At 54.5% G+C, this 23,196-nt stretch overlaps 1 protein-coding gene across 1 annotated transcript in view; it reads right to left on the bottom strand.

Moving 5' to 3' along the window:
• Nucleotides 1-23,196, bottom strand: part of RYR1 (ryanodine receptor 1) — a 110,039-nt gene that overhangs the window by 32,405 nt on the left and 54,438 nt on the right. Inside the window, 29 exon segments of the mRNA XM_032841976.1 lie at nucleotides 340-444; nucleotides 548-676; nucleotides 771-859; nucleotides 3,072-3,152; nucleotides 4,260-4,277; nucleotides 4,890-4,963; nucleotides 5,514-5,590; nucleotides 5,684-5,763; nucleotides 6,053-6,152; nucleotides 7,613-7,681; nucleotides 7,814-7,865; nucleotides 9,283-9,389; nucleotides 9,652-9,748; nucleotides 9,927-10,039; nucleotides 10,553-10,690; nucleotides 10,956-11,015; nucleotides 12,547-12,717; nucleotides 13,906-13,920; nucleotides 14,682-14,774; nucleotides 14,856-14,943; nucleotides 16,176-16,416; nucleotides 17,326-17,658; nucleotides 17,891-18,021; nucleotides 18,553-18,634; nucleotides 20,635-20,873; nucleotides 20,970-21,030; nucleotides 21,447-21,496; nucleotides 21,920-22,041; nucleotides 22,136-22,203. Of these exon segments, the coding sequence (XP_032697867.1) occupies nucleotides 340-444; nucleotides 548-676; nucleotides 771-859; nucleotides 3,072-3,152; nucleotides 4,260-4,277; nucleotides 4,890-4,963; nucleotides 5,514-5,590; nucleotides 5,684-5,763; nucleotides 6,053-6,152; nucleotides 7,613-7,681; nucleotides 7,814-7,865; nucleotides 9,283-9,389; nucleotides 9,652-9,748; nucleotides 9,927-10,039; nucleotides 10,553-10,690; nucleotides 10,956-11,015; nucleotides 12,547-12,717; nucleotides 13,906-13,920; nucleotides 14,682-14,774; nucleotides 14,856-14,943; nucleotides 16,176-16,416; nucleotides 17,326-17,658; nucleotides 17,891-18,021; nucleotides 18,553-18,634; nucleotides 20,635-20,873; nucleotides 20,970-21,030; nucleotides 21,447-21,496; nucleotides 21,920-22,041; nucleotides 22,136-22,203 (3,083 nt within the window).

Here is a 23,196-nt window from a genome sequence, read left to right as displayed (position 1 = left end):
TGACCTAGAAAGCGGAGCCCTTTCTATCCCCCGGGTATCAGAATCTGAGAGAAGCTCTTCGGAGAGAAAAGAACACCAACCAATCAGAGGAACTCTAACTGGAGGGGGCGGGGCCTACACATCAGACCAATGGAAGTGTGGGTGGGAAACCAGCCTACTGGTGGTGGCAGGGGGGCAGGGGGGTCATGCAGAGAGCCCATCCAGGAGGATGATGGATTTGGCCACCCGGAGGGAAGACGTCTGGAACATGCCAGGAGGCTTGGGTGCGAAAATGACTTGGAAATGGGCCACTTGGGGGATGCCCGGCAACAGCTGGATGAAGAAGAGAGGGGCCCGAACCTGAGCGAGCTTCATCATCATGTGGGCAAACACGTGCAGGAATCCCACCACAGCATCCCAGAGGCGGCTATGTGCCAGGCTCTGCTGGTTCCCGGTGCAGGGGCCCTGGGGGGTGCAGAGGGCTGCTGTGAGCAGCCGGCAGGGGGCGGGGTCCAGCAGGAGTGAGGGGGGAGGGGCGTTTCGCCTGGCACCAGTGGGCAGGCCCTACCTGTATGTACTCGGTGAGGCTGTTGAACACCTGTTTAGCGACTGACATGGCCTTGGAAAAGTTCCTCTTGCCCTGCTCCTCAATGACATCCTTGCCAGAGTAGTACCAGTAGAAGTCGCTGATGGATTCCTGGGGGGCCAATGGGGTGTGAAGGGGTGCTGGTCAACTCCTGGACCCCGCAGTCCCTGAGCTAGGTCGCACCTGGACGGCCTCCTGGCCTCACCTGCAGCCTCAGGAGGTAGTCCACCGTGCAGATGATGATGTTAATAGTGGTCGTGTTCCCCGTTTGTGTCCGTAGGTAGTTCTGGAAATCTAGGGAGATAAAAAGTCATACATTCATTGGGAGTCTACTGTGTGCAATCAGTGTTTGAGTGCCTGTTGTATGCCAAAGGCATATAATCATCATCGTTACTTTATTTAGTCTTTATTGAGTACCTACTGTGTGTCAGAGGAAGGTGAAGGTCATTTATTCATTTAGGTAGTAACCATTTATCAAGGGCCTACTAGATGCCAGATATGGTAGAGGGTCATTTATTCATTTTATTCCCCCAAAATATGTTTCTTGAGCACCTACAGTGTATGAGGGGAAAATGGAGATTCAGTCTTAGATTTGTTTCTGAAAATTTTTATTGAATGCCTACTATGTGATGGGGGAGATAGAAGTTTGGTTATTTATTCATTCATTTATCCAACAAGTATTTATTGAGCATATGCTATATGCTAATGTGAGATGGAAGATCGGCCACTTATTCTTTGGTACTACAAGTTTATTGAGCATTTACTATGCCTAAATGGGTACATTTACAGCTTCCCTCTCCTGTAAAGAGCTCTGTCAACTTAGAACACGGCCACAGACATATATATTAGACAAACCTTTTGTCTATTTTGAATGGTACCAAATAGTCAAGACATGCAAAGCATCTGAGATTTGAAAGCTATTTCAAATATTTATTTGTGTTTTTTTAAAGATTTTATTTATTTACTTGACAGAGATCACAAGTAGGCAGAGGCAGGCAGAGAGAGAGAAAAAGGGAAGCAGGCTCCCCACTGAGCAGAGAGCCTGATGTAGGGCTCGATCCCAGGACCCTGAGATCATGACCTGAGCCGAAGAAGGCAAAGGCTTAACCCACTGAGCCACCCAGGTGCCTCTCAAATGTTTATTTGATTGGGCTGGCTAATGAACCCACAACTTCATGCAAAGGACTGGATTGCAAATTTGGTAGGAGAGAGGAATTCCACCTGTTAGAACATTCTTGTTTCCAAGAAATCAGAGATCCAGGGAATAAAATTCACCTAAAACCCCAAAGACTGGGTGCCCGGGTGGCTCAGTGGGTTAAGCCTCTGCCTTCAGCTCAGGTCATGGTCTCAGGGTCCTGGGATCAAGGCGCGCATCAGGCTCTCTGCTCAGAGGGGAGCCTGCTTCCCCCCCGTCACCTCTGCCTGCCTCTCTGCCTACTTGTGACCTTTCTCCCTCTGTCAAATAAATAAATGAAATCTTAAAAAAAAATAAAAATAAAACCCCAAAGACTGATTCCACCTTAATTACAGTTAAAGAGAGAAAATCCTTGTCCCATGGCACAACAGTATTACATAAACCTTGAAGAGCAAGAAGTTGCGGAGATAAGAGCTTTTGAGAATGCAAAGCCATGGACCATGCCTTACCCACCATTGAACAGAGGAAAATAAAGAGTAAAGAAATTTACAAAAGGTTCACTGTAATGAACACTAGCCAAATGGGATTCAGGTTCTGTGGAAGTTAGACTTGTGATTACTCCCACTACTGTGATGAAGGTTAGTTTCTGGGCAGTCTGTGGTTTCATAATCCCCTGCTATGTGTTATAACCACAACCTTGACACTGTTTATACTTGTTATAGGAAACAGCCTTGGGTAGAATGTTTGTCATACAGAATTCTGACTGTCCTTTTAATGTTGTGAGCGACATGGGCCACACAGGGTTATATGTTCTCATTAGTGATGTGTTTCCTTAGCTTGCTGTGTTATCCTTGATCTGCTGAAACTGTGTGCCAGGACGAAAGTTGGGGAAACTTGTTTGAGTTCGGAAAGAATCTGTAAGGCCTTCATCCTGGCAAACTATTTTATAAGCAAAATTAAGAAGTGATTCTAACAAACTCAACCCAAGCACAGAAATCTACCACATTTACATAACTTTGGCCAGCTGCTGCAAGACACCCGTAGGGGAACATGGCATGTGACAAGGCACTCATCTGGTGCTCACAGTGATTTGGGGACAAACTGGTTTTGGGGAATCTGGACTGGCTAGAGCAGGTGCAAGTGAAGTGAAGTGGCCGGATTGCAGAAATTTGAGGGGGATTTAGGAAGGTGGGAGGACAGGGCTTGATAACAGCTGAAAACGAAGGATGGACAATCGGGTCAAGGATGGCTGGTGAGGCCACCATCCATAAGGGGTGAGGGGCCGGGAGATGAACTCAGGCAACCCTTGCAGACTGACCCCAAACTTTGGCCTCCTTTCCACTCACCCTTCCATCCACCCCTCCTCCTCACCATTGTTGTGCCCCTCACAGAGCAGTTGTAGGAATCGGAACAGGTCTTGGGTGAATTCGTCATCTGCCATGACCTTCTCTCCTGGGGTGGGGGGGAGAAGAAGGGGACAGGGCCCAGAATGGGGTCAGACACGGCAGGACAGAGCATTCGCATGCACACGGCCCTTGCACACTCCACACGCATGCACAAAGCTACGTAGGGAGGAGCAGCTGCCACTTCAAAGAGGCTGTGAGGGTCACCGGCATCCATGACACCAGGGAGACCCGGCTAAAGAGTCATCAGCAAATGAAGACCGGAGGGGCCCTGTGTCATGAAGCTGGGGCCTCAAGCTTCTTTCTAAACATCACTGTCCCTCTGACATCACCACTTGTATGATGTCAGGAATGTCTGCCCACCCAGCAGAGGTTCAGGCAGCTGGTATCTCCCTTGGCCCCATCCAGGGCCTGGAGGGGATGGGGTTAATGGATTATGGGAATTGGAGTCACTTTCAAGCAAAGGCTCTAAGCAGGAGGGGATTGGACAGGGAGTGGGATCGAAAGCCAGCCAATTGGCTCAGATGCCTTGAAAGCAGCCAATCCAGGAGATGCAGGGGAGAGGTGTGTAAACATAGGCCAATCCGAATGGGCATCTGAAAGAAGCCAATCACCACGGGCTCTAGGGGAGGGGAAAAGAGATAGAGAGAGAGACAGGGAGGCTAGACAGGAATGGGCCAACCAGAGCAGGCGCAGAGGAGGCACGCGCACCAATCAGAGTGGATGCTGGGGCAACCAATCTGGTTGGCGAATGGGAGCCGCAGATTTGACCAATCTGGGGTCGCGGGCGCAGAGAGCAGGGTGCGCGGCAGTGGGGATTACCCCACCCCGGGACTGCGAATCTGGGTCTAGAAGCCTGAGAACGTCTAGCTGGAAAGGGATCTTTGCCATCTTCTCTAGCATCTGTTTACACAGGGGGGAGCAGGCTTATAGAAAGTAAGAGACTTGTTCACAGTCTCCAGTTGTTGTTAGTGGCTAATCTGTGACCCGAGTCTTGGTCTCCGGCTCAAGACTTTCTGCTGGCATGACGCCATCACTGAAGGGTTCCTCCCTCCCTGGATGTCCCAGATCCTCAGCCCCCAGGTGGAGGGGGCGGTTGGGGGTTAGAAGGGAGGGGTGCAGTAGCATAGCAAGGAGAATGGGCTGGGGGAATTACCGTTCTGGCGATTGATGACTGGGGCAGCCAACAGGATGGGAGGAGGAAGCAGGAGAAAAGAGGGCAAAAGAGAGACAGGAAGGAGACAGAGAGACAGACACAGATAAACAGTGACACAGTCAGGGACGAAGACATCAACACGGAGAGAGGAGCGACCACAGAGGATCAGAGCCATAAGGAGACAGAGTAGGACATGGGGGGTAAAAGCGGAGGGAGAGAAAGAAGAGGGAAGAGAAACAGATGGACAAGTAGAGGTGGAGAGGCAGGAGGCGAGGATCAGGGCAGAAAAGTTAGACACATCACAACACGGCAAAGAGGAGACTCAATTAACCCGGATTAGGGGCATTAATGAGAACAGCAACCAGGGTGGGAGACTTGGGTCGGTGTGGTGATGGGAGGCGGGGGGAGAACACAGGACGGAAGGACAGCCAGGGGTGGGGACCCTGAGGAGGGAGACCCTGGAGGAATGTGGGGGCACGACTGGGGATCACTCTTGGAGGGGCGGAACTTGGGGATGGTTGTAGGGTGGGGGGTGTCTTGGAGGAAGGGAGCTCTGGGCAATGTGGGCGAGGGGGCGATCCCGAAGGAAGAGGATGTCCCAGGAGAGGGAAGCCCAAGAGAGGGCCTCACCAGTTCCATCCTCGTTCACCATGCCCAGCCCCTCTGCCTTGTTCTGTCTCTCGAAGGCATTGAGATCCAGGACGCTGGGAGAAAGAAAGGAAAGATGGGGCAGAGGGGCTAAGGCCTTTGCCCCACTCTTCCAGAGCCCCGCAGGCACACACCCCCCCCCCACACACACACATCCAATTTGGGCAGAGAGCCACGGAAAAGCATGCATGAGCTGAAATCAAGAGGAAGAACAAACAGAACTGGGAGAAGGCACGTGGCAGCCGCTATCAAGTAAGGTGGGGCTGGAATGACATATGTACTAGCTGGAATCAGGAGAAAACAGAAACCCTCAGTTAGCAAAAGCTTCAGGAGGTGGGGAGGGCAAGTCAGTGGACAGAAGAGAACAAAGGCGGACAGTAGTAATCACATGAATGGGGGTCATCAGAAGAGAGCCCCGATTCCTTGCTGCCTGAGTGCCCCCTGAATTCACTACAAGCTTCTGGTTCCAGCTGTCCATTCTTCCTATTGTGATAATCACCTCCCAGTACACCTTAGAGTGGATCCATGTTCCTGGGGGTGGTACCAGGGGCAGGGCCTCAGCCACACCAAAGGTGTTTAGCCCGCGGGAGGTCTGCTAGACCCTACCTGCATGTTTGCATCAGTGCCTGGATACTCTGGAAGAAGCCCACTTCCTTCTTGTCCTTCAGATAATCCAGCATTTTCTACAGAGGGAGGCGGGAGCATCGGGGAAAGTGGGAGTCACAAGGGAGCTTCCAGAGCTCTGTGCTTTCCTCCCAGGTCCTTTGTCCTGTTACCTGCTGCACGTCTGCATTGCCTCCATTTAGGATGGAGATACCCAGCTTCAGGGTGGAGGACACCATGGCTCCCGTCTCTCCTGGAGTGGGTGGGGACGGAGCAAAGACAGTGTGCTCAGTCTGGGAGCCCTGTTCTCCACCCACCAGAAGACAGCCGTTCCAGGGTATGCAGGAGAAGGGGCTGGGGTCGCGTGCCATAGTGAAGGAAGAGCGAGAAATTGCAAGGTGAGTGGGACGTGCAAGGGCTGGAGTGCGAGGCGCAGGCAGGCAGGGTGGGAGAGTAAGCCATGGGTTCCCCAGGAAATGGGGGCCTGGGGGGAACTGGGGATGGGCTGTGTGTGCCCAGGAGGAGTGCCTGCGGGAAGGCACCTTTGCAGGCACTGATCATCTGCAGCACCATCTCGGCGGCTCCCCGGTTGTGCAGCCGCGCCTGCTGGTACAGCAGCCTCTGTTTCTCCATCTCTTTCTCCTGCAGCGGAGCCAGGCCCGTGGGGCCCAGTGAGTCTGGGCTCAGTAGCCCAGCCTTTGCCCCTCACAGCCTCAGCCCTTAGCCCTCCGCTCCCTGCTCCAACCATATCTGCTGGCTCATTCCTTTAATTGTGAGCTCTCTCTATCCCCTGGCACTGAAGTCTACCACTTGTCTCTTGTCCTTAGAGCGTGGGGCCAGACATGGAACAATCTTAACCCGGGCCCGTGGAACCCCGAGGGGTTCAAAGACACATTCTATGAGGTCGGGGTGCCTGGGTGGCTCAGTTGGTTAAGTGTCTGCCTTTGGCTCAGGTCATGATCCCGGGGTCTTGGGATCGAGCCCCGCATCAGGGTGTACATTCAATGGGGAGTCTGTTTCTCCCTCTCCCCCTGCCCCTCTCCCCTACTCGTGCCCCCCAAAATAAATAAATAAAATCTTTTAAAAAACCAAAAGGATGATTCTAAGAAAGGCTTCACTAGATGTTAAAAGGGACCCAGGCACCAAAAACATTAAGAAACTCAGGGAAATGTTTGCTGACTGCCTTAATGATGAATGGATGGGTTAACTTCACGTTTATCAGTTCTTTCTCACTGCCTGGCCTTTGCATATGCTGTCCCCCCTTCCTGGAACACGTTTCCCCTTTTCTTCCTCTGGCATACTCCCTTTATTTTTTTTAAAGATCTTATTTATTTGACAGACAGATCACAAGTAGGCAGAGAGGCAGGCGGAACGAGAGAGAGGGAGAAGCAGGCTCCCTGCTGAGCAGAGAGCCCGATGTGGGGCTCCATCCCAGGGTCCTGGGATCATGACCTGAGCCAAAGGCAGAGGCCCCAATCCACTGAGCCACACAGGTGCCCCTGGCACACTCCTTTTAAAGATTTTTATTTATTTGACAGAGACCACAAGTAGACAGCGAGGCAGGCAGAGAGAGGAAGGGAAGCAGGCTCCCCACTGAGCAGAGAGCCCAATGTGGGGCTTAATCCCAGGACCCTGAGATCATGACCTGAGCTGAAGGCAGAGGCTTAACCCACTGAGCCACCCAGGCGCCCCAGGTACACTCCCTTTATCCTCCTGCTCAGACATCCCCTCCTCTGAGAAGCCCTCTCTGACACCCTCCCCCCAGAGTGGGTCAGGCCCCTTGCTTGGGCTTCCCCAGCCGCCATAACTACTCCCCCCACCCCCAGCCTATGTCCCCCTGAGCTTCCCTGGATTCTCCCGCCTCCCCCATTCTGCCCTGCCCACTCTGCCTGAGCCTCCCTTACCACCACCTTGAATAATCTTTGCTGTTCCTGTCTGGTTGATGTATCTGTCTCTCTCCAGGTAATCGACAGTCACGACTGTGTCCCCAACATGACCCAGCACAGGGCTGGGCCCAGAGCACTACTCTGTGAACACAGCCTGAATGAACAGGGAATGACTTCCCTTAGTCCTTTCCTCAGGGACCTCCTGACCCCACCTACCTCAAAGGACACCTCCACTTCTTCCTCATCTGCTTCGCCATTCTCCCCTCCCTCCTCCAGGTGGCAGCTCTGGGGAAAGGACATTAGTTAAGGATGACGGTGAACAGAGGAGATCCCTTAGTTCACCCGGACCCCTCTGAGTGGGCAGGCATTGCAGCTGGGGAGAAGGGAACATGCCCAGGACAGCGGGCAGGACCTCACCTTTGCCATGATGTCGGCATACGCCATATACAGGTAATCCTCATCCAGTTTGCTGAGGAAGTAAGCGGGGGAGATGATCAGGGCCCAGTGGAAAGGACCCCCATCCTATAACCACTTCCAGTTTCCCTTTGGAGAGCCGCCCCTCCCCATGCCCACGCTGTGTAGTTGGGCGTTGGGGGGTCCACTGTCCACTGCCAGAGGGGGTGAGTGTGATCAAGACTGAACCAATCAGCATGTTCAATAGGCTTGGCCGCAGTAATAGGGACAAGTTGGTCCTGTGCTTCATGCGGGTCCACTGGAATTCATTCTGGGTTTGCTGGAGTGATCAGTAGAGGGGCTCCCTTTCCCCGGGCTTGTGAAAATAGTGTGTTTGATGCCTGGAGCAAGCATCCGGCTATTGGCTCATTTGACAACTATGACCAACCACCCTCTTGGGCCTTAATAATAATAATAATAATAATAATAATAATAACACTAATAATGGAAAATAATAATAATGGGAGTAGTGGCCAACATCTATTGAGTGTTTACTCTAGGTCAGTCCCTATTCGAAGTGCTTCCTATCTGTCCTAACACATTCATCCTCACCATAGCCCTATTATTTTGAGACAGGATTAGATAGGTAGAGCTATTACTAGCCTCATTTTACAGATAAGTCAACCCAACCACTTAGATCCTTCTTGGCCGAGTCCCACAGCTTGTGCTGTGACTCAGGTCTACATGATCTAACTCCAGAGTCCTGGCTTTCCAAAGGATGGAAAACGGAGTGGTGGGTGCCCCAGTCTCCCTTGTAGCTGGGGGTGGCCTGAGGTCAGAATTCTGGCCAATGAGATCTGTGCAGAGGCCTGCCAAAGAGAGTGCCTTTTTTTGGATAAAAATATTTTGATCTTGGGACACCTGGGTGGCTCAGTTGGCTAAGCAGCTCCCTTCGGCTCAGGTCATGATCCCAGTGTCCTGAGATCAAGTCCCACATCAGGCTTCTTGCTCAGCAGGGAGCCTGCTTCTCCCTCTGCCTCTGCGTGCCACTCTGTCTGCCTGTGCTTCACTCTCTCTGACAAATAAATAAATAAAATCTTTAAAAAAAATACATCTTGATCTTACTGGGGCGCGGGGGGGGGTAGACTTTCTCCTTTCTGCCCAGCATGTGGTCCTGTCTGGAAATTAAACAATCCACCTTATTGAAAATCTGTTATAATATGCTGATTTTTCTTCTCATATTCTACTGATTTTGTTCGAGCAAGACAAAGCTTTCATCAATATTGCCTGTGACGTGAGCTCTAACAGAAGAGATGGTTTGCAAAGCGCTCAGCCTACAAAACGGGGCACAGTGGCCCGGGCCTGTCAGGGGAAAATGACACTGAAAGATCAGCTGTGGGGCTCCCCGGGGACACAGAGGGTCTGTCTTGAGGAACAGGGGGGCGGGGTGGGAGGATGTAGATCCCTTCCCAGGACGCAGGACAGGTCCTCACCTCTTCTCAGTCAGGGCAGTGCGGCTGAAGTGAAGGACCAGCTGATGTAGGGGGTCCGGCTTCTTCTCCTCCACCTCCTCCTCCTCCTCCTCCTGCTCCCCAGCTTTCTGGGGGAGGCGTGGGGCTTGGGAAAGGGGTTTCTAGAGTCCCCTCCTGTCTCCCTCCGCCATAGCCCTGCTGGGCTAGATTTTTTTCTCTGCCCCCCCCACGTATAATCCCTTCCCCTTCTCTCTCCCCAAGCCTGAGGCCGCCTTTCCCGTACCCCTCAATGTGGAGGGCGACCGCTGTAAGTGGGCAGCCAGCAAGCTAGCGCCCCCCCCCCATTCAGCCCTGCCCCCTCCACTCCCAGGCAGGTCCCATCCAGCTCACTGAAAGGTCATCGATCATGCGGTCTTCAAAACTGTGGTCTTCAGTCAGGATCCACGCGGCCTTGTAGCTCTCCAGGAACATGTTACAGGCCCGGTGCCTGCAGGAGAAAGGCGTGCGGAGTCCCGGAGACCATGGCCCCCGCCACGCCTCCGCTATCTTCCCGCACATCTACCTTCCCCAACCAGACCCCCATCGTGGTGGCGCCCCCTCCTCCCGCCTCCTCAGCCACCCCTTCTCCACCGTCCCCAAGCCTCCCTCCTCCCTGGGGGTCTTACGTGGGCAGGTTGTACAGGGGGGTCATGCGGAAACAGGCAACCACTGCCCTCCGGCGCTGCTTGGACAAGAGCTTGTGCCACACGGCCTTCTTGGATTTGTAAGGGTGCTCGATCTGGGGGCGGTAATCTGTCATGTCCCCAAACTCTGCCCCCGACCTGATCCCCACTCCCAGCCCCGGACCAAAACTGCCCATGCATGTCTAGCCCCAAATTCAGGCCCAACTTGCGGGGCCAGAGGAACACGCTGGCTGTGGCAACAGAGTCAAGGTTCGGCCCTGGGCTTTAAATTCCAGACCACACCATTTTTCCTAGGCCCCGCCCACAGGTGCCGGGTCACTAGCCAGGCCCGCCACCATCCCACGACCCACCCACGGTCCTGCCCAGAGTCAAGGGTCTTGATTCCAGGTCCCACTCTAGACCCCAGGTTCTGTCTCCAGCCCCACCCCTCGGCCCAAGATTTGGGCACCAGGTCCTGCCCCAGAGCCGAACTTCCATTCTAGAGTTAAACTCCAAGCTCCATCCAGAAACCCAAAGTTCCTCCTCAGACCCCGCCCACAGACCCAAGGCCCCGCCCAGAGACCCATGCTTCGGCCCCGCCCCTGTGAGACCCCTCTAGCCACAGCCACCTGCTCCAGGTGGTAGAGCACCGCAGACACTTCCTGAACCCTGCGCACGATTTTCTCCGGGTCGTCGGCGTCCTCCTCACGGCCCGGGACACCACGGTACAGGGCCATCTGCCAGCGCAAAGAAGGGGAGCCTTCGACCTGAGGGGAGGAAGGACAGGGGGCCAGCGTGAGGACCCCTCCCTGGGTGGCTCCCTGCTCTCCATCCAGGCTCGTGTGAGGGCCCCTCCGCGTGCGAGGTGGGCTCCTCTGGCTGCCCCGTCCCCCTTTCGGTGCTGTGCCGATTCAGTGGGTGAGTACAAGTTAAGGTCCCTCTTTCAGTGCCGGTAGGGAGTAAGAGTACTTGCCTCTCACAATTGCTATTATCCCAAACGTGCCCCTTTCACTTGCAGATTAAGAAAGGTACCTTTCCCTGAAGGTGAAGGTTGTTTTGCAGATATTCCCGGACCTCCTCGTCTGTGTCTTTCTGGGGAGACATGGCGAGGTTGGGTCACACTGATGGCCCACCATCCTCCTTAACCCACATCCCGTTCCTTTCCAGGCTGAACACCTGGCAGGTAGTGTGCATGTGTGTGAGGGAGTTGGGTTCTGGGAGAAACTGAAAGGGTCCAAAGGTCAGGAATGGTCTGAAGGGAGTCCTAGAGGCCACAGATGCACCTTGAAGAGACAGTAAGGATTAGAGGGGCTTGGAGTGTGGGAGGAGGTAGGGAGTAATGAGAGATTGTTCTCAAAGGTCAAATAAGGCTACCGATGGATGACTGGGGGTCAGAGGAGGGTTAAAGTGGGGCTGGGAGGTGGGAAGGGAGTTTTTGAAGATCAGAGGAGGTGAGGGAGTTGTAAGAGAAATGGCAATCAGCAGAGGTCATGAGGAATCGAGCAGATCAAGTCACCAGTGGGATTTCTGTGGATGCCAAAGGAGGAGTCAGTAAGGGGGATTCCTGAGATCCCCAGGAGAGAGGGACCCTCAAAGACCAAGTTGAGGGGTCAGAGGGGCCTTGGAGGCCTCTTTGGGCTCTTGGGAAGACCCAACAGGTCCTAGGAGGAGTTTGAGGTCCTGAGGGAAGGAGTCTTTTAGAGTTCCAGGAAAGGGGGTGTTTGTGATACCAGTGGGAGTCAGTAGTCTTCAAGGGCCCCGAGTGGTTAATAGGCTGTTGGGAAGCTTGGCAGGGTCCTGGGGGGATTCTTAGAATCCCTATGGTTGACAAGCATGGGGGTTGTTATCCCGTACATAGGGTAAGTGGGATCATGGGAGGCCTCCTTGGAGCCTCAGAGGGCTTAGGAGGGTTGGGGGAGGGTGGTAGGATCAACCCATCTCGGGAATCCTGACACATCCGAGGCTTGAGTGCGGTTCTGGGGAAGCAGCCAGTCCTGGGGGGCTACTGGGATCAGAGTGCTCACTGGAACCCAAGTCTTTGGGGGCTCTTGTGTATCAACAGAATCCAGAGGGTGGAGCCACCAGGGCCCCAAGGGAAAGAGGTGATGAGCTGGAGAGCTCAGTAGGGACCTTGAGGTTCAGGGGAGAGCCAGTGGGATCATGGGGGACTTGATGGATCCCAAGGAGGTTTGGGAGGTCCTGGTGGAGAACTGAAAGGAGTCTCAGGAGGGCTCATGGTGTCCTGTCAGGGCCACAGGGTCCTAATAAGTCAGGCATGGTCGGGGAGGGGGCAGCATTCAATCGGGTCCTTCAAGGCTCCCTATGGTCCTTGGGTCCCACCAGTCTTAATGATACTCCTGAGTTTCGGTTCCTAACTAGGTTCCAGTTAGGGTCCTCAGGTCCTAGGGTCCTGGAAGTATCCTGAGAGTGGTCCTCAGCATCCTGGGGAAAGTCTTGGGACATCCTAGGGGACCCCATGAGTCCTCAGGGTCCTTGAGAAAGATTCATTAGGGTCCTAAGAGAGGGCTCCCAGGGGGATCCTTGGGGCTCAGGAAGGTCCCAGGGCCTTGGTGGGGTGTGGGGTCAGGTGCTGGCAGGTGCTATCATGGGGTGGTGCAGGCACCAGGGCATAGCGGTTCTTGGCCTGCGTGATGAGTTCCTGGTCCGTGGGCGCACACATATTCAGGCCGATGGGCAGCATCTTCTTGAGCGTGGCGACAATCAGGGATGTCTGCACAGAGTACCGGTCCCCTCGGCGCTTCTTCTTGGTGCGTTCCTGGTCTGAGCCACCTGACTGTGGGGACAGGGGGCTCAGCACTAGCCCAACTCCCAGCCTGGCCCCAGGCCCCAGCCCAGGCTTCTGCAACTGTCTATCTTCCAGCCCAAAGCCTGGGTGCCAGATGTCCCCTCCCCTAGCTCAGGGCCTGCATCAGTTTCCACCCTAGACTTTGCTGATCTTTCAGCAAAGCCCCCAGCCATCACCCCAGATCCTGCCAGACCCAAGCCTCTGCCTAGCCCATATTTCCAGCCTCCATCCCAGACCCTTCCAGATTTCCCCAAATTCCAGGCCTTTCTCAACCTCTGGCAGTCTCTTCCAGAATCCCCTAACAACTTCTGCACCACAACTTCCCTCCCCCACAACACGCACAACCTGACACTTTATATCCCAAGAGTGAGTTCCCAAGAATGAAAGAAAGATGCAGAACCATGAAGTCTCAAGAGACAAAAGAAGTTGGAAGGAAAAGAGAGACGCTGAGAGACAGAGACAGACAAGGAGACGGGGAGACAGAAGATGGAAGAGAGAGCCAGAATGATCTGGAAGCAGAAACACGGGGCACAGAGTCCCACAGCCGTGTTCTGGAGCCTCGGGTGCAGACCCTGGGCCAAGGCCATCCCAATCATGCCAAAGATAAGCCCCAGTGACAAGCTTCTGGCCACATCCACCCCGGCTCATAGGACAGAACATGGCCCACGTATGTGCCAAGACACCATTGAGGCCACATGCAGCATCCCACTGGGTCCTAACAGAGCCCCGGGGCCAGGAGCCACTGGCCAGATGCCAGGTGAGGCTCAAAAAATAAAACACTTGACTAAGGTCGCACAGCCAACTGCCAACAGTCAGGATCTGAACCCAAGTCAATCTGGTCCCAGAGCCCAAGCCTTAAACCCAACCATGCGCGTGCCTGGCCCACCCCATTCCCTGTGACCTCAGACCACAATGCTTTGGGAAAAGCTCAGAGGTGTGTTGGGTTTGTTTTTTTGTTTTTTTTTTTTAAACAAAAGTTAAAAAAAAAAAAAAGTTAAATTGCCAAAAGCTGAGTGTTGGAAAGGGAATGGATGGGGGTGGTGGGGGAGAGGCTGGGGGCTGGGAGGCAAGGATGAGGGGTGGGGAACAGGGGCAGGGGGACGCAGAAGCTGGGGAGAGGGGAGAAGAGGGTATTAAGCCAAGAGGCATGCGGAAGGTCCCAGACATGGGGCTGACCTGTACATCTCCCGCCTGCTTCATCAGGTTGCAGACAGAGACAAGAAGGGTTACCCTGGTCCCTCAGAGAACCCCAGGCCCAACTCCAAGTGGGCCCTACCCTGTCCCAGCTGCCAAGTGGGCAGCTCCCCTGCCCCAGCCCGACACACATCCCCTAGCTGGGCATTTCCAGACCCTGACTCAGGGCGGGTGGCTTTGTTCCTTAGGACCCTGAAGAGGGCAGTTCTGAGAAGTATAAGGGGACAGGAAGGGGGGATATGGGGTAATGGGGATATGAGGAAAGACATGGGAGAAGAAGACATCAGGGTGGAGGAAGATGGAGGAGGGGAAAGGTGGGAGAAGAGGGAATTGAGGAGAGAGTGGGGAGGAGGGAGATGGGGAGAAGTGAGAGGGGAGATGGGAAAGAGGGAGGAGAAGGAGATGAGGGAGAGAAAGGAGATGGGGAAAGGAGGAGAGGAAGAACATAGGAGGAGGGGGATGGGGAGGAGGGACACGGGGAGGAAGGAAGAGGGAGATGGGATGAGGGTGATGGGGAAGAAGAAGATGGGGAGGAGATGGAGAAAGAAGAGGGAAATGGGGGGAAGGAAAAAGAGGAGGGAGATGGGGTAAGGGAAGAGACAGATGGGGAGGCAGGAGGAGGGAGATATGGGATGTGGTGACAGCTGCAAGGAATGTGACCAGGACAGGGCAGGCTGGCTGGGTGAAGGGGTCAGGCAGGAAGGCCTAGAGGGTGCTCCCACCCTCCCCACCAAGTCCTCTCACCGCAAAGCACCCACCTTGGCCATTTTGCTCTTGTTGTCAGCAGTCAGAAATGACATGTTGTTGATCTCATTCTGGACCACAAAGTTCTGCTCTTCTCGCTTAAAGTTCTGGAGAGAGAAGCAGGGTCAGGGTCTGTTGCAGTGGCCAGGAAATCTTGGCAAGGAGGGGCAGAATGGGCAGGAACTCACATGGGACTTGGACCAGTAGATGAAGATCTCGCCCACCATCCTGAACAGCTCCTCGGCGCTGGGATTGGGCTCCGTCAGCCAGTGCGCCCTAGATGGGCAGGGAGGGGGCCGGTGAGGGATGGGGGCAGGGACCCCCTCTGAAGGGGACGCCTCACAGAGAGCTCTCGGGACGGGACCATCCAGTGGGAGGGATGGAGTTTTCTAGGGTAATCTGGCCACTCGGATGATTTGAAAATCTTAACAATTCCTTTTAAAAAGGGATTCTTCTATCTCTGCTTTTTTATGGAAACACAACATAGTCAACTTGATGAACCAGTACAAGGTAAACACCACCCAAGTCAAGAAACAGAACACTTCCAGAACCCAGAAGTATCTCCGTGCCCCTCCCAGCCACTCTTCTCTTCCTCCCCCCGGTGACCCTCATCCTGAACATGAACTATTTTTGTCTGTTCTCGAACGCTGCAGAAATAAATGATAATGTCTGGAATTTTCCTGGCTTCTTTCAATCTGATGTTTGTAAGATCCACCCACGTTGTTGTGTATTGCAAGGGTTGGCCCATTTTTGCTCTCATGTAGTATTCCACAGCATGAATGCACGATTTACTTGTCCAGGCTCTCTGACCCAGGGCTCTGCCTCCGGGGTACTGACCCTAGAGCAGTACCTGCCTCCTGAGCACAACCATGGGTGTGCATGGACTTATCTAGCATGTGGACCAGGGCTTCCCATGTCTGCTCCTGTGACAGACATAACTAATCAATCCCAGCTCCCTTTCTTACAAGGCCCTGATGCAATCTTCGAGTTTTCTCCATCAGGATGGAATCTGGAGTTGAAACCTATTTACTAACCCCAGATCAGGCTGCCCCTAGGAGTGAGTAATTCTTTAAATGTGCTTCTGATTTTAGGGAGATGTTGACAACTGACACCTGCTCTTGCTTTTATTAAAGACCTGTTTCTGAGGGAAGCCAGGCTGGCTGGCTCTGGGCTGTCTCCCCTTCCTGTCAGGGACGGAGGAAGGCCTGACCACCGGGTCCCCTCCACCTGGGCCTGGAGATGGTGCTGGAGGGAAAGTGGGGCTCCTGACGACTGACACGGCAGCCTTCCAGGGGCTCTGCCTCAGCGGGTGTAAAGGAGCAGAAGGGGCGTGCACACCAGCGGGCTGGATTTTGTGGGCCAGAAGCAATGGTGGGGGGTGGTCAAAAGGCTGGGTGGGCTCAGGTGAGAATCAGAAAAAATAATAGTCACTCAAAAGTTAGGGGGTCAGGTGGGGTCAGAGAGGTGGGAGGCTGACTGTGCACGGGGACGGCTGGGGACACGCTGACCTGTTGTTGTCCACATAGCGTATGAGCAGTGGGTAGAGGGCGTACAGGTCCCGGCAGAGCACAGAGAACTCATCCCGCACCAGGAGCTCGCCCTCCTCCGCTTCGGCCTTGGCCTCCAGACGCAGCTGCTCCTCCTCGGCCACCACCTTCCCCGCCCGCTTGCGCAAGCGCCCAATGGTGGGGATGAAGTGGGAATGCAGAAGCTCAGGCCGGGCCCGGCTCACAATGGGCTGGGCAAACACTGCAGGAGCAAAAGGAGGGTGCAGGGGACTTGCTGCTGGCCAGCCTCGAACTCCGGCACCTGACCTATGGTTTTTGATCTCCATCCTGACCTCTGCTCCCAGCCCATGATTCCTGACCTATGCCTGGGACTCTCATGGACGCCAGCAGCTCTCGTGGACCCCAGCCTGACCCTGCCCCCTGACCTCAGCTTCTACCTCTGATCCCATTCCTGACCTCAGGCCCTGACCTCTGACACAGTCCTCGATCCTTGGTCCCAACATGACAGAAGCCCCTGACCTCTGACCCCAACAACTGAGTCATAACCTGATACCTTACTTTACTCTTACTCTTATTCTATGACCTCTCACTCTAGTCTTTTACCTCTGACCTAGTCCAAACCCAGAACCTGACCTCACCGCATGATTTCTGTGATGTCTGGTTTCTTATTCCAGTCTCCGACCTCTGCTCCCGATCTCTGCTCCCAGCCCCCTATCCCTAGCTTGACCCGATTCCTGACACACAACTTCTGAGCCAGGGATCCCAGCCCTTTAAAGACTCATTTCTTGACCTCTGACCTACAGCCCCATGCATATCAGGGACCCTGCCGCCTCACCTGGTTTTCTGACCCTTTGTATAAGGAACCCATGCCTCTGACCCAGCTCCTTACCCTCTCCAAGGCTCCGGAAATTCAGAATCCAGTCTGGAGGACTCCCAGGACCCATCCATCCACCCCAGACCCTATGAGCCTGAGATTCTGACCCCTTGGGATGACCCATGGCCTTCTGACCCTGAGCAAGCCTAGACTCCAACCTCTCCCAACTCCCAGGAAACCACGACCCCGAGATCTCCCTCTCAGACCCTCAGATCCAAGGGCCTGGGGTCCAGGACATTGGCCCCAGTCTCAGGGGCCTGGTGCCCCCAGACCCACCGGCCAGCCGCTTCATCCACGATGCCTCATCAATGCCCAGGTTGTTGACGATGATCCGTAGGATGTTCCCCAGCAGGGAGTTGAGGTGGTCAGAGGTGACCGCCGTGCAGGGCGGGGGGGCCCCTGCGGGCAGGGCAGGGGGCGGCGCCTCGGGCCCACGCTCCCACCAGCGGGGCAGGTAGCTGCACAACATGGGCAGCGTGATCTCGATGACGTGTGGCATCTCCGTGTAGCGGGCCCCCGACTCGGCCAGCACCCCGATGTCCGCCATGAGCCGCTCCAGCACTGGGATGTCAGGACACATCTCCTCCACGCTGTTGGGGAGCCCCAGGACTGGGGTGCAGGGAGGAGTCAGGGCACTCTCACCCATCGCCCCCAGACCTCAGTGTCCGCACCACCAACCCAGGCCCCCCACAAGCTCTGGAGTGCCCCCAACCTGGGGAACCCTCAGCCCTCAGAACCCAGACTGGATCACAATGCCCCCAAAGAGGGCTTCCCCCACCCCGGGGCCCTGTGCTGGAGAGAAGGTAAGGCCTGCCAGCTGCCCCAGCCCCATGCCACTTACTGGCCCGCTCCCGGGGAGACTTGGTAGTGTACACTGAGAAGGCATTATACTCGTTCAGCTGAGGCTCCAGGAACGCCACCGGCATAGCTGCTGCCAGACGGGCCAGGCACTCCCCTAGGGCCGGCCGCAGCCTGGAAAAGGGGGCTAATTAGCTCCCATGCCCCTCTCTCTGCCTGCTCCCGGGTCCCAGCCTCTGTCTCCACAGAAGTGTCTCTCCTCAGAACTCTCCCGAGAGGAGCTGCCATTACCAAGGACACCGAGGTAGCCTTTCCCCTGGGCTTTTTAAATGTCCTCTTGCACCAATGGCTGAGCCCAGCTCAGGAGACCCCAGCCACATGGCCACCACCTGGGACCTTCCCCAGTGCCCCCAGCTTGCTGTGGCTCCCGTGTACCACCTCCTGCCAGGGCAAGCTCGCTCCCCAGTAGGGAGCACCTGCCATCCTGGACAGCCAGTGCCTGGGGCCTAATTTGGCCCCTGAGCCAGAGGCGGCCACTTCCTTCACTGGCCTTCCCCTGAGTGACCTCACGTGGCCGCTTCGGTGAACTGCAGCTGCCACCAAGCCCACCTGCTGTTGAAGCTTTGAACATCTCTCCTGCTCCCTCCTTTCCCTGAGCCCCCACTGTACCCACCCCAGCCCCCAACTATGGCTCTCTCTCCTTACTTTTCCACGTAAGTGTTCTTGGTGGTTCCCAGAGAGTAGATACTGCACAGCGTTCGGTAGCAAGAGACCTGGACGTCATCCACTGAGGGAGAGAGGGAGGGCGAAGGTCAGGGATGCACCCACCACACCCGTGCTCCCTGCCCTCCTCCCTTGTCTCCAAATACTGGGTAAGAGCAGGACTGTAGAGCCAGCCTGCCATTTACCAGCTTTGTGACTTGAGCAAGTACCAACACGCTCTTGGCCTCAGTTTCCCTAGCTGTAAAATGGGGATAATTACAGTATCTTCCTTGTGGAGTGGTTGTGAGGATCAAAAGAGTTAATGCTTGGAGGCCAGTTGGAACGTGGCACACAGCAGGCACTCAATAAAGGCTAGTTGTTCCTTCCTTAGAGAGGAGTCATGGGTCTCTTTGATGATAGTGATGCACACACTCTTTGCAGAAAAATGCAAACACCCAAACCGACTATAATTTGAGGTCATCCACCATCCCCTGCCCTCCCGCCACCCACCCAGGTTAGGAACCTCAACAACTTCACAAATGTCATGAGACCAAAAGAGGGCAAGGGGCAGGTTCTAGATGCAAGTCACTACGCAGACCTAACAACCAAATGCAACGAGGGAAACCTGACCGGATTCTGAATTTTTTTTTTTTTTAATCAAAGACATGTGAAGGGTAACAATGAAAATTTAAATACAGTCAGGTCACGTGGTGATGAGGATACTGTGATTACGTGACAGAGACGCAGGGATCTGGTGTCACGGTGGTTGCAACTCACATTCAAAGGTTCAACAAAAAGGTTTATAAACACTTTCCATCCCTAAAGTGAAAGGGTAAGTGAATGGGGCAAATTGTTAACAATCCTCTTCTTCTGACTTTCCTGGATACTTTAAAATTTTCTAAATGAAATGTGGGGGTGGGGGAAGAACCCCACCCAAGCGGAACTTTTCTTACTTTTATCAAGAGGTTGTGATTTCAAATCAACAGTGAGCTGAGACATGGCCCCACTCTCTGCCAGTCCCCACAGCCCACTGGCCCTCTAGCCCATCCTGGACACCTTCCAGAGTATTCCCTGAGCACCTCGCAACCACCAAGTCCCAAACTGACGTCGGCATCTCCCCCAAACTGATTACTTCTTCCAACCCCTGTCTCCTGGAGGCCCCACCATCTGCGTGTCCCGGGCCAGGGCCTTGGGCCTCCCTCTGGCTGCCTCCCTGCCACAGCCCATCCCCTCAGCCTCCTGAGTGTCTGTCCCACCAGCTCCGCCTGTCCTTCCCCCTCTTTGCTCCTCCATAGTCCAGGCCACATCTGGCAAGGCTCTTTCTTTTGAGTACCTGACACCCCCCTGGGTGTTGTGTCTTGCCTGTGTCTCATTAACAAAAGCACGTTGCTCACTATTATGTCCCAAGACCCCAGGCTGGGTCACACACCGTATGTGCCCCTTGGGAGCATACACATGGCACACACTACTAATGGACTCCCAATATCTCCTCTTAACATTTTTCTGCTCTTTTCTTCCTCCTTGTAAGAGACCTCCAATATTTAGCCCGACAAACGACCTCCAGAATAAAGGCCACTTCCCAGCCTTCCTTGTGGTGACATGCAGCCACATGCTAAATCCTGGCCAACCAGATGGATGTCAGCAGGAGTGATGCAGACTGCTTCTAGGTCTTTCCTTTATAAGGACTGCAATGCCGTCCTCTTCGCTTCTTCTCTTCTACAGTCTATAGTGAAGATGTAATGGTGTGCCATCTCGGGCCACAGGCCTAAGGGGGGTATTTCCAAGATGGCAGAATACAAAGATGGAGGACTCCTGGGCTTCTGACATGTTGAGCCACTTACAACTAGACCATTACATGAGAAAGAAATACCCTTCCTTCCTGTTTCAGCTACGGTGATTTATGGTCTTTTTGTTAGAGCGGCTGAACTCATACCCTCTCTCCCTCATTTGTTACCTACCAATTCACTTGGCTCAGAGCAATGAATGCACACACACAAACAGCCAGGGGCTCTGTCAGGTGCATGGGGAGGGTAATGTTGGGTGAATTGGTCCCCCCACCCCTGCCCTCGGGGCCAGGGCCCTTACGGATGACGTCGTCTCCGAACTGGTGCTGGGCGATGTGCTGGAAGAGCGTGGTGAGGACGGGCAGCAGGGCCACGGTGGTGTAGGTGAGGTTCTGGCCCACGCCCTTCACCTGTGTACGTGCCTGGGACACCTTGCCCAGGCGCAGGTTCTCCACCATCTTCTCGATGTCCTCTGACGCACTCTCAAAGAAGGAGCGGAGGCCAGCCTTCACGATCTCAGGGCCTGACTTCATCACCGTCCTAGAAGGGAAGCCGGGGCGCACCAGTTCTAGAATCTGAGATTCTCGATTTCGGAAAGCGGAGAACAGGGGTGGGAGTAGGCACCACGCCCCATACCTGGCATCCAGGGAGCGGGCCAGGATGTGAAGGCAGTTGACCACAGCCGGAGCATCTGTCCCTGGGAAAGGAAGATGGGCCAGGGTGGAGGAAAGGCTAAGAGGGCAGTGCCTTCCTCTACCTCCAACTCAGCCCCAGGCCCACCTCCACCTAGACCCCCAGAGGCCCCTGTCCTTCCCTAAACCCACTCTGCCTGTGCCTCCCCCAACCCAGCCTGGACCCTCTGGGCCATCACAATCTGATGATGAGTCTGTGTCCCTACAGGCCTGGGCGTTCCATGAGGCCAGGGCCCAGGGCTGTCCCAGTCACAGCCCTGTCCCCAGGATGACCCCACCCATCCCCAGGTGGGGAGAAAGAACACAGTGAAGGTTATTCAAATCGAGGCCTGAACCAGGAACTCCTTCTTCAGGGTGGGGCTGGCAACTGCAGGGAGAGAGGGTGGATTAGGGAGAAGAGCTGGGGAGCAGAGCTCCTTACCGAAGAGAGAAACTCGGTGACGGACAAGAGCGGCAAGCTTGCAGAAGAGGCTGAAGAAAGGGACAGAAGGACAGGGGCAACATGTAGTGAGGATATCGAGGGACAAGGACAGCAGTGATGCAATTAGAGGGCCAGGGACGGAAGACAGAACCAGGAGGACAAGGGATTTTGGGGAAGAAACTGAAGGGTCAGGGGCAGAAACGGGGATACTGGGGGCTGAGACTGGTCTGCCTTTCTGACTGGGTGACCAATTTGCCCCATTTGCCTCAGAGTCCCATGTCCTGGGAAACCCCTCGGGCCTGGGAACAACAGGACAGCTGGTCACCTTCACCCTTCAGTTCCTTCTGCAGCTAGAGTGGTCAGCGCCCAACACCCAGTATAGAGCCCCTAAGGTCCAAGGTTGGGCAGAAAGGGTCCAGGATTATGATCCTGTGAGATCAGGGGGCTGGGTGAGAGGTCACAGCATGGCCCACCTGGTGATCATTTCCTTCTCCTTGTTGGAGGCATGGCCACCACTGCCCAGCACTTTGGCCGGTGTGGACAGGAAATAGAGGCAGTGGTTGGTGAAGTACTGGTTGATCAAAGGGAGCAGGATCTGGGGGGGTGGGGAAGAGATGAGGGGCATTGAGTGAAGGGTAGGGGAGCCCACCCAGTCCCCAGCCCTTCCAGCTTCTGAGCCCACCTCTCACCTTGGCAAAGAACTTAATCTCCTGTTCATGTGGGGACTTTTCCACTCGTCCACTGCTGACCACAGCCTCTGGTGGGGGAGGGAAAATAGGGGTCAAAGTGGGTTCAAGGCTGGGGAGCTCAGGGCATTCCAATGGAGGGGTGGGGGACTCTAGGGCAAAGGTTGGAAAAGATGGGAGATTAATTCTTGGTATAAAGTAAACTCTGCTGCCTTTGAGGTGAGCCTCTCTCCCCTCTCTCAACTGATCCCCCTAACTCCTTGAACAAACCCTTCCTGAGGCTGTAAATGGGGAGGACAAACTGGGATGGGGTAAAGCCATAGGACACCCCCTTCCTCACAGGTCCTTTTCTCCTTGAACTTTGATATTTGGCACTGAATCAGTTTGGAATGAACAAATAAATGAAACCAGATGACGTAGACAGATTTGAACTGATTTTAGAGCAGAAATCAATTTCAGATAATAAAAATGGTGACAGTAATAATTAATACACTAAAATAATAATGCTGGCTCCCATTATTAAACACTAGCTATGTCATTGGCACTGTGAGAAATGTGCTTATCTAATTGCCTCTCAGCTTGGAGAGCTGTATAGTCGATACCTCTCCTTCATTTTACAGACAAGGGAACTAAGGTGCAATAACTCAGTCTGGGTCACCCAGCATTATGGTGGACAGGTGGGGAAACTGAGGCACGAAGAGGAGAGGGAATTGCTGAGAAGTGCTCAGCGCAGAGGATCAGCGTGTGGGACTCGAGGTGAGATGTGTAAGAGCGAGTCCTGCTGTGCCACTTATCTGAGGGGCCTGGGGGTCTTGGGTGGCTCTCCAGGGGAAGCTGAGAGGGATTCTAGGGGCAAGCTGTGATTCTTAGTGGGACATAAGAGGCATGTGCAGGGCACACCAACAGCCTTCACGCTCCAGAGAGAGCCAGGATCTTCCCAGTCCTCACCCTCTTTGCCCCTAAGCCCACAGTCTGTCTCCAATGCAGCCAAGGGGAGTCTGTGAACACCTGAAGCAGGTCACCGTCCTCTCCTGCTCAGAACCCTCCCATGGTGCCATTCCACT

The sequence above is a fragment of the Lontra canadensis genome, unplaced genomic scaffold (assembly GCF_010015895.1).
Source record: "Lontra canadensis isolate GAN:19392208 unplaced genomic scaffold, GSC_riverotter_1.0 scaffold125, whole genome shotgun sequence".
Classification (NCBI taxonomy): domain Eukaryota; kingdom Metazoa; phylum Chordata; class Mammalia; order Carnivora; family Mustelidae; genus Lontra; species Lontra canadensis.
Note: the sequence above shows the minus strand (reverse complement) of the source record. Positions and strands in the feature narration are given on the sequence as shown.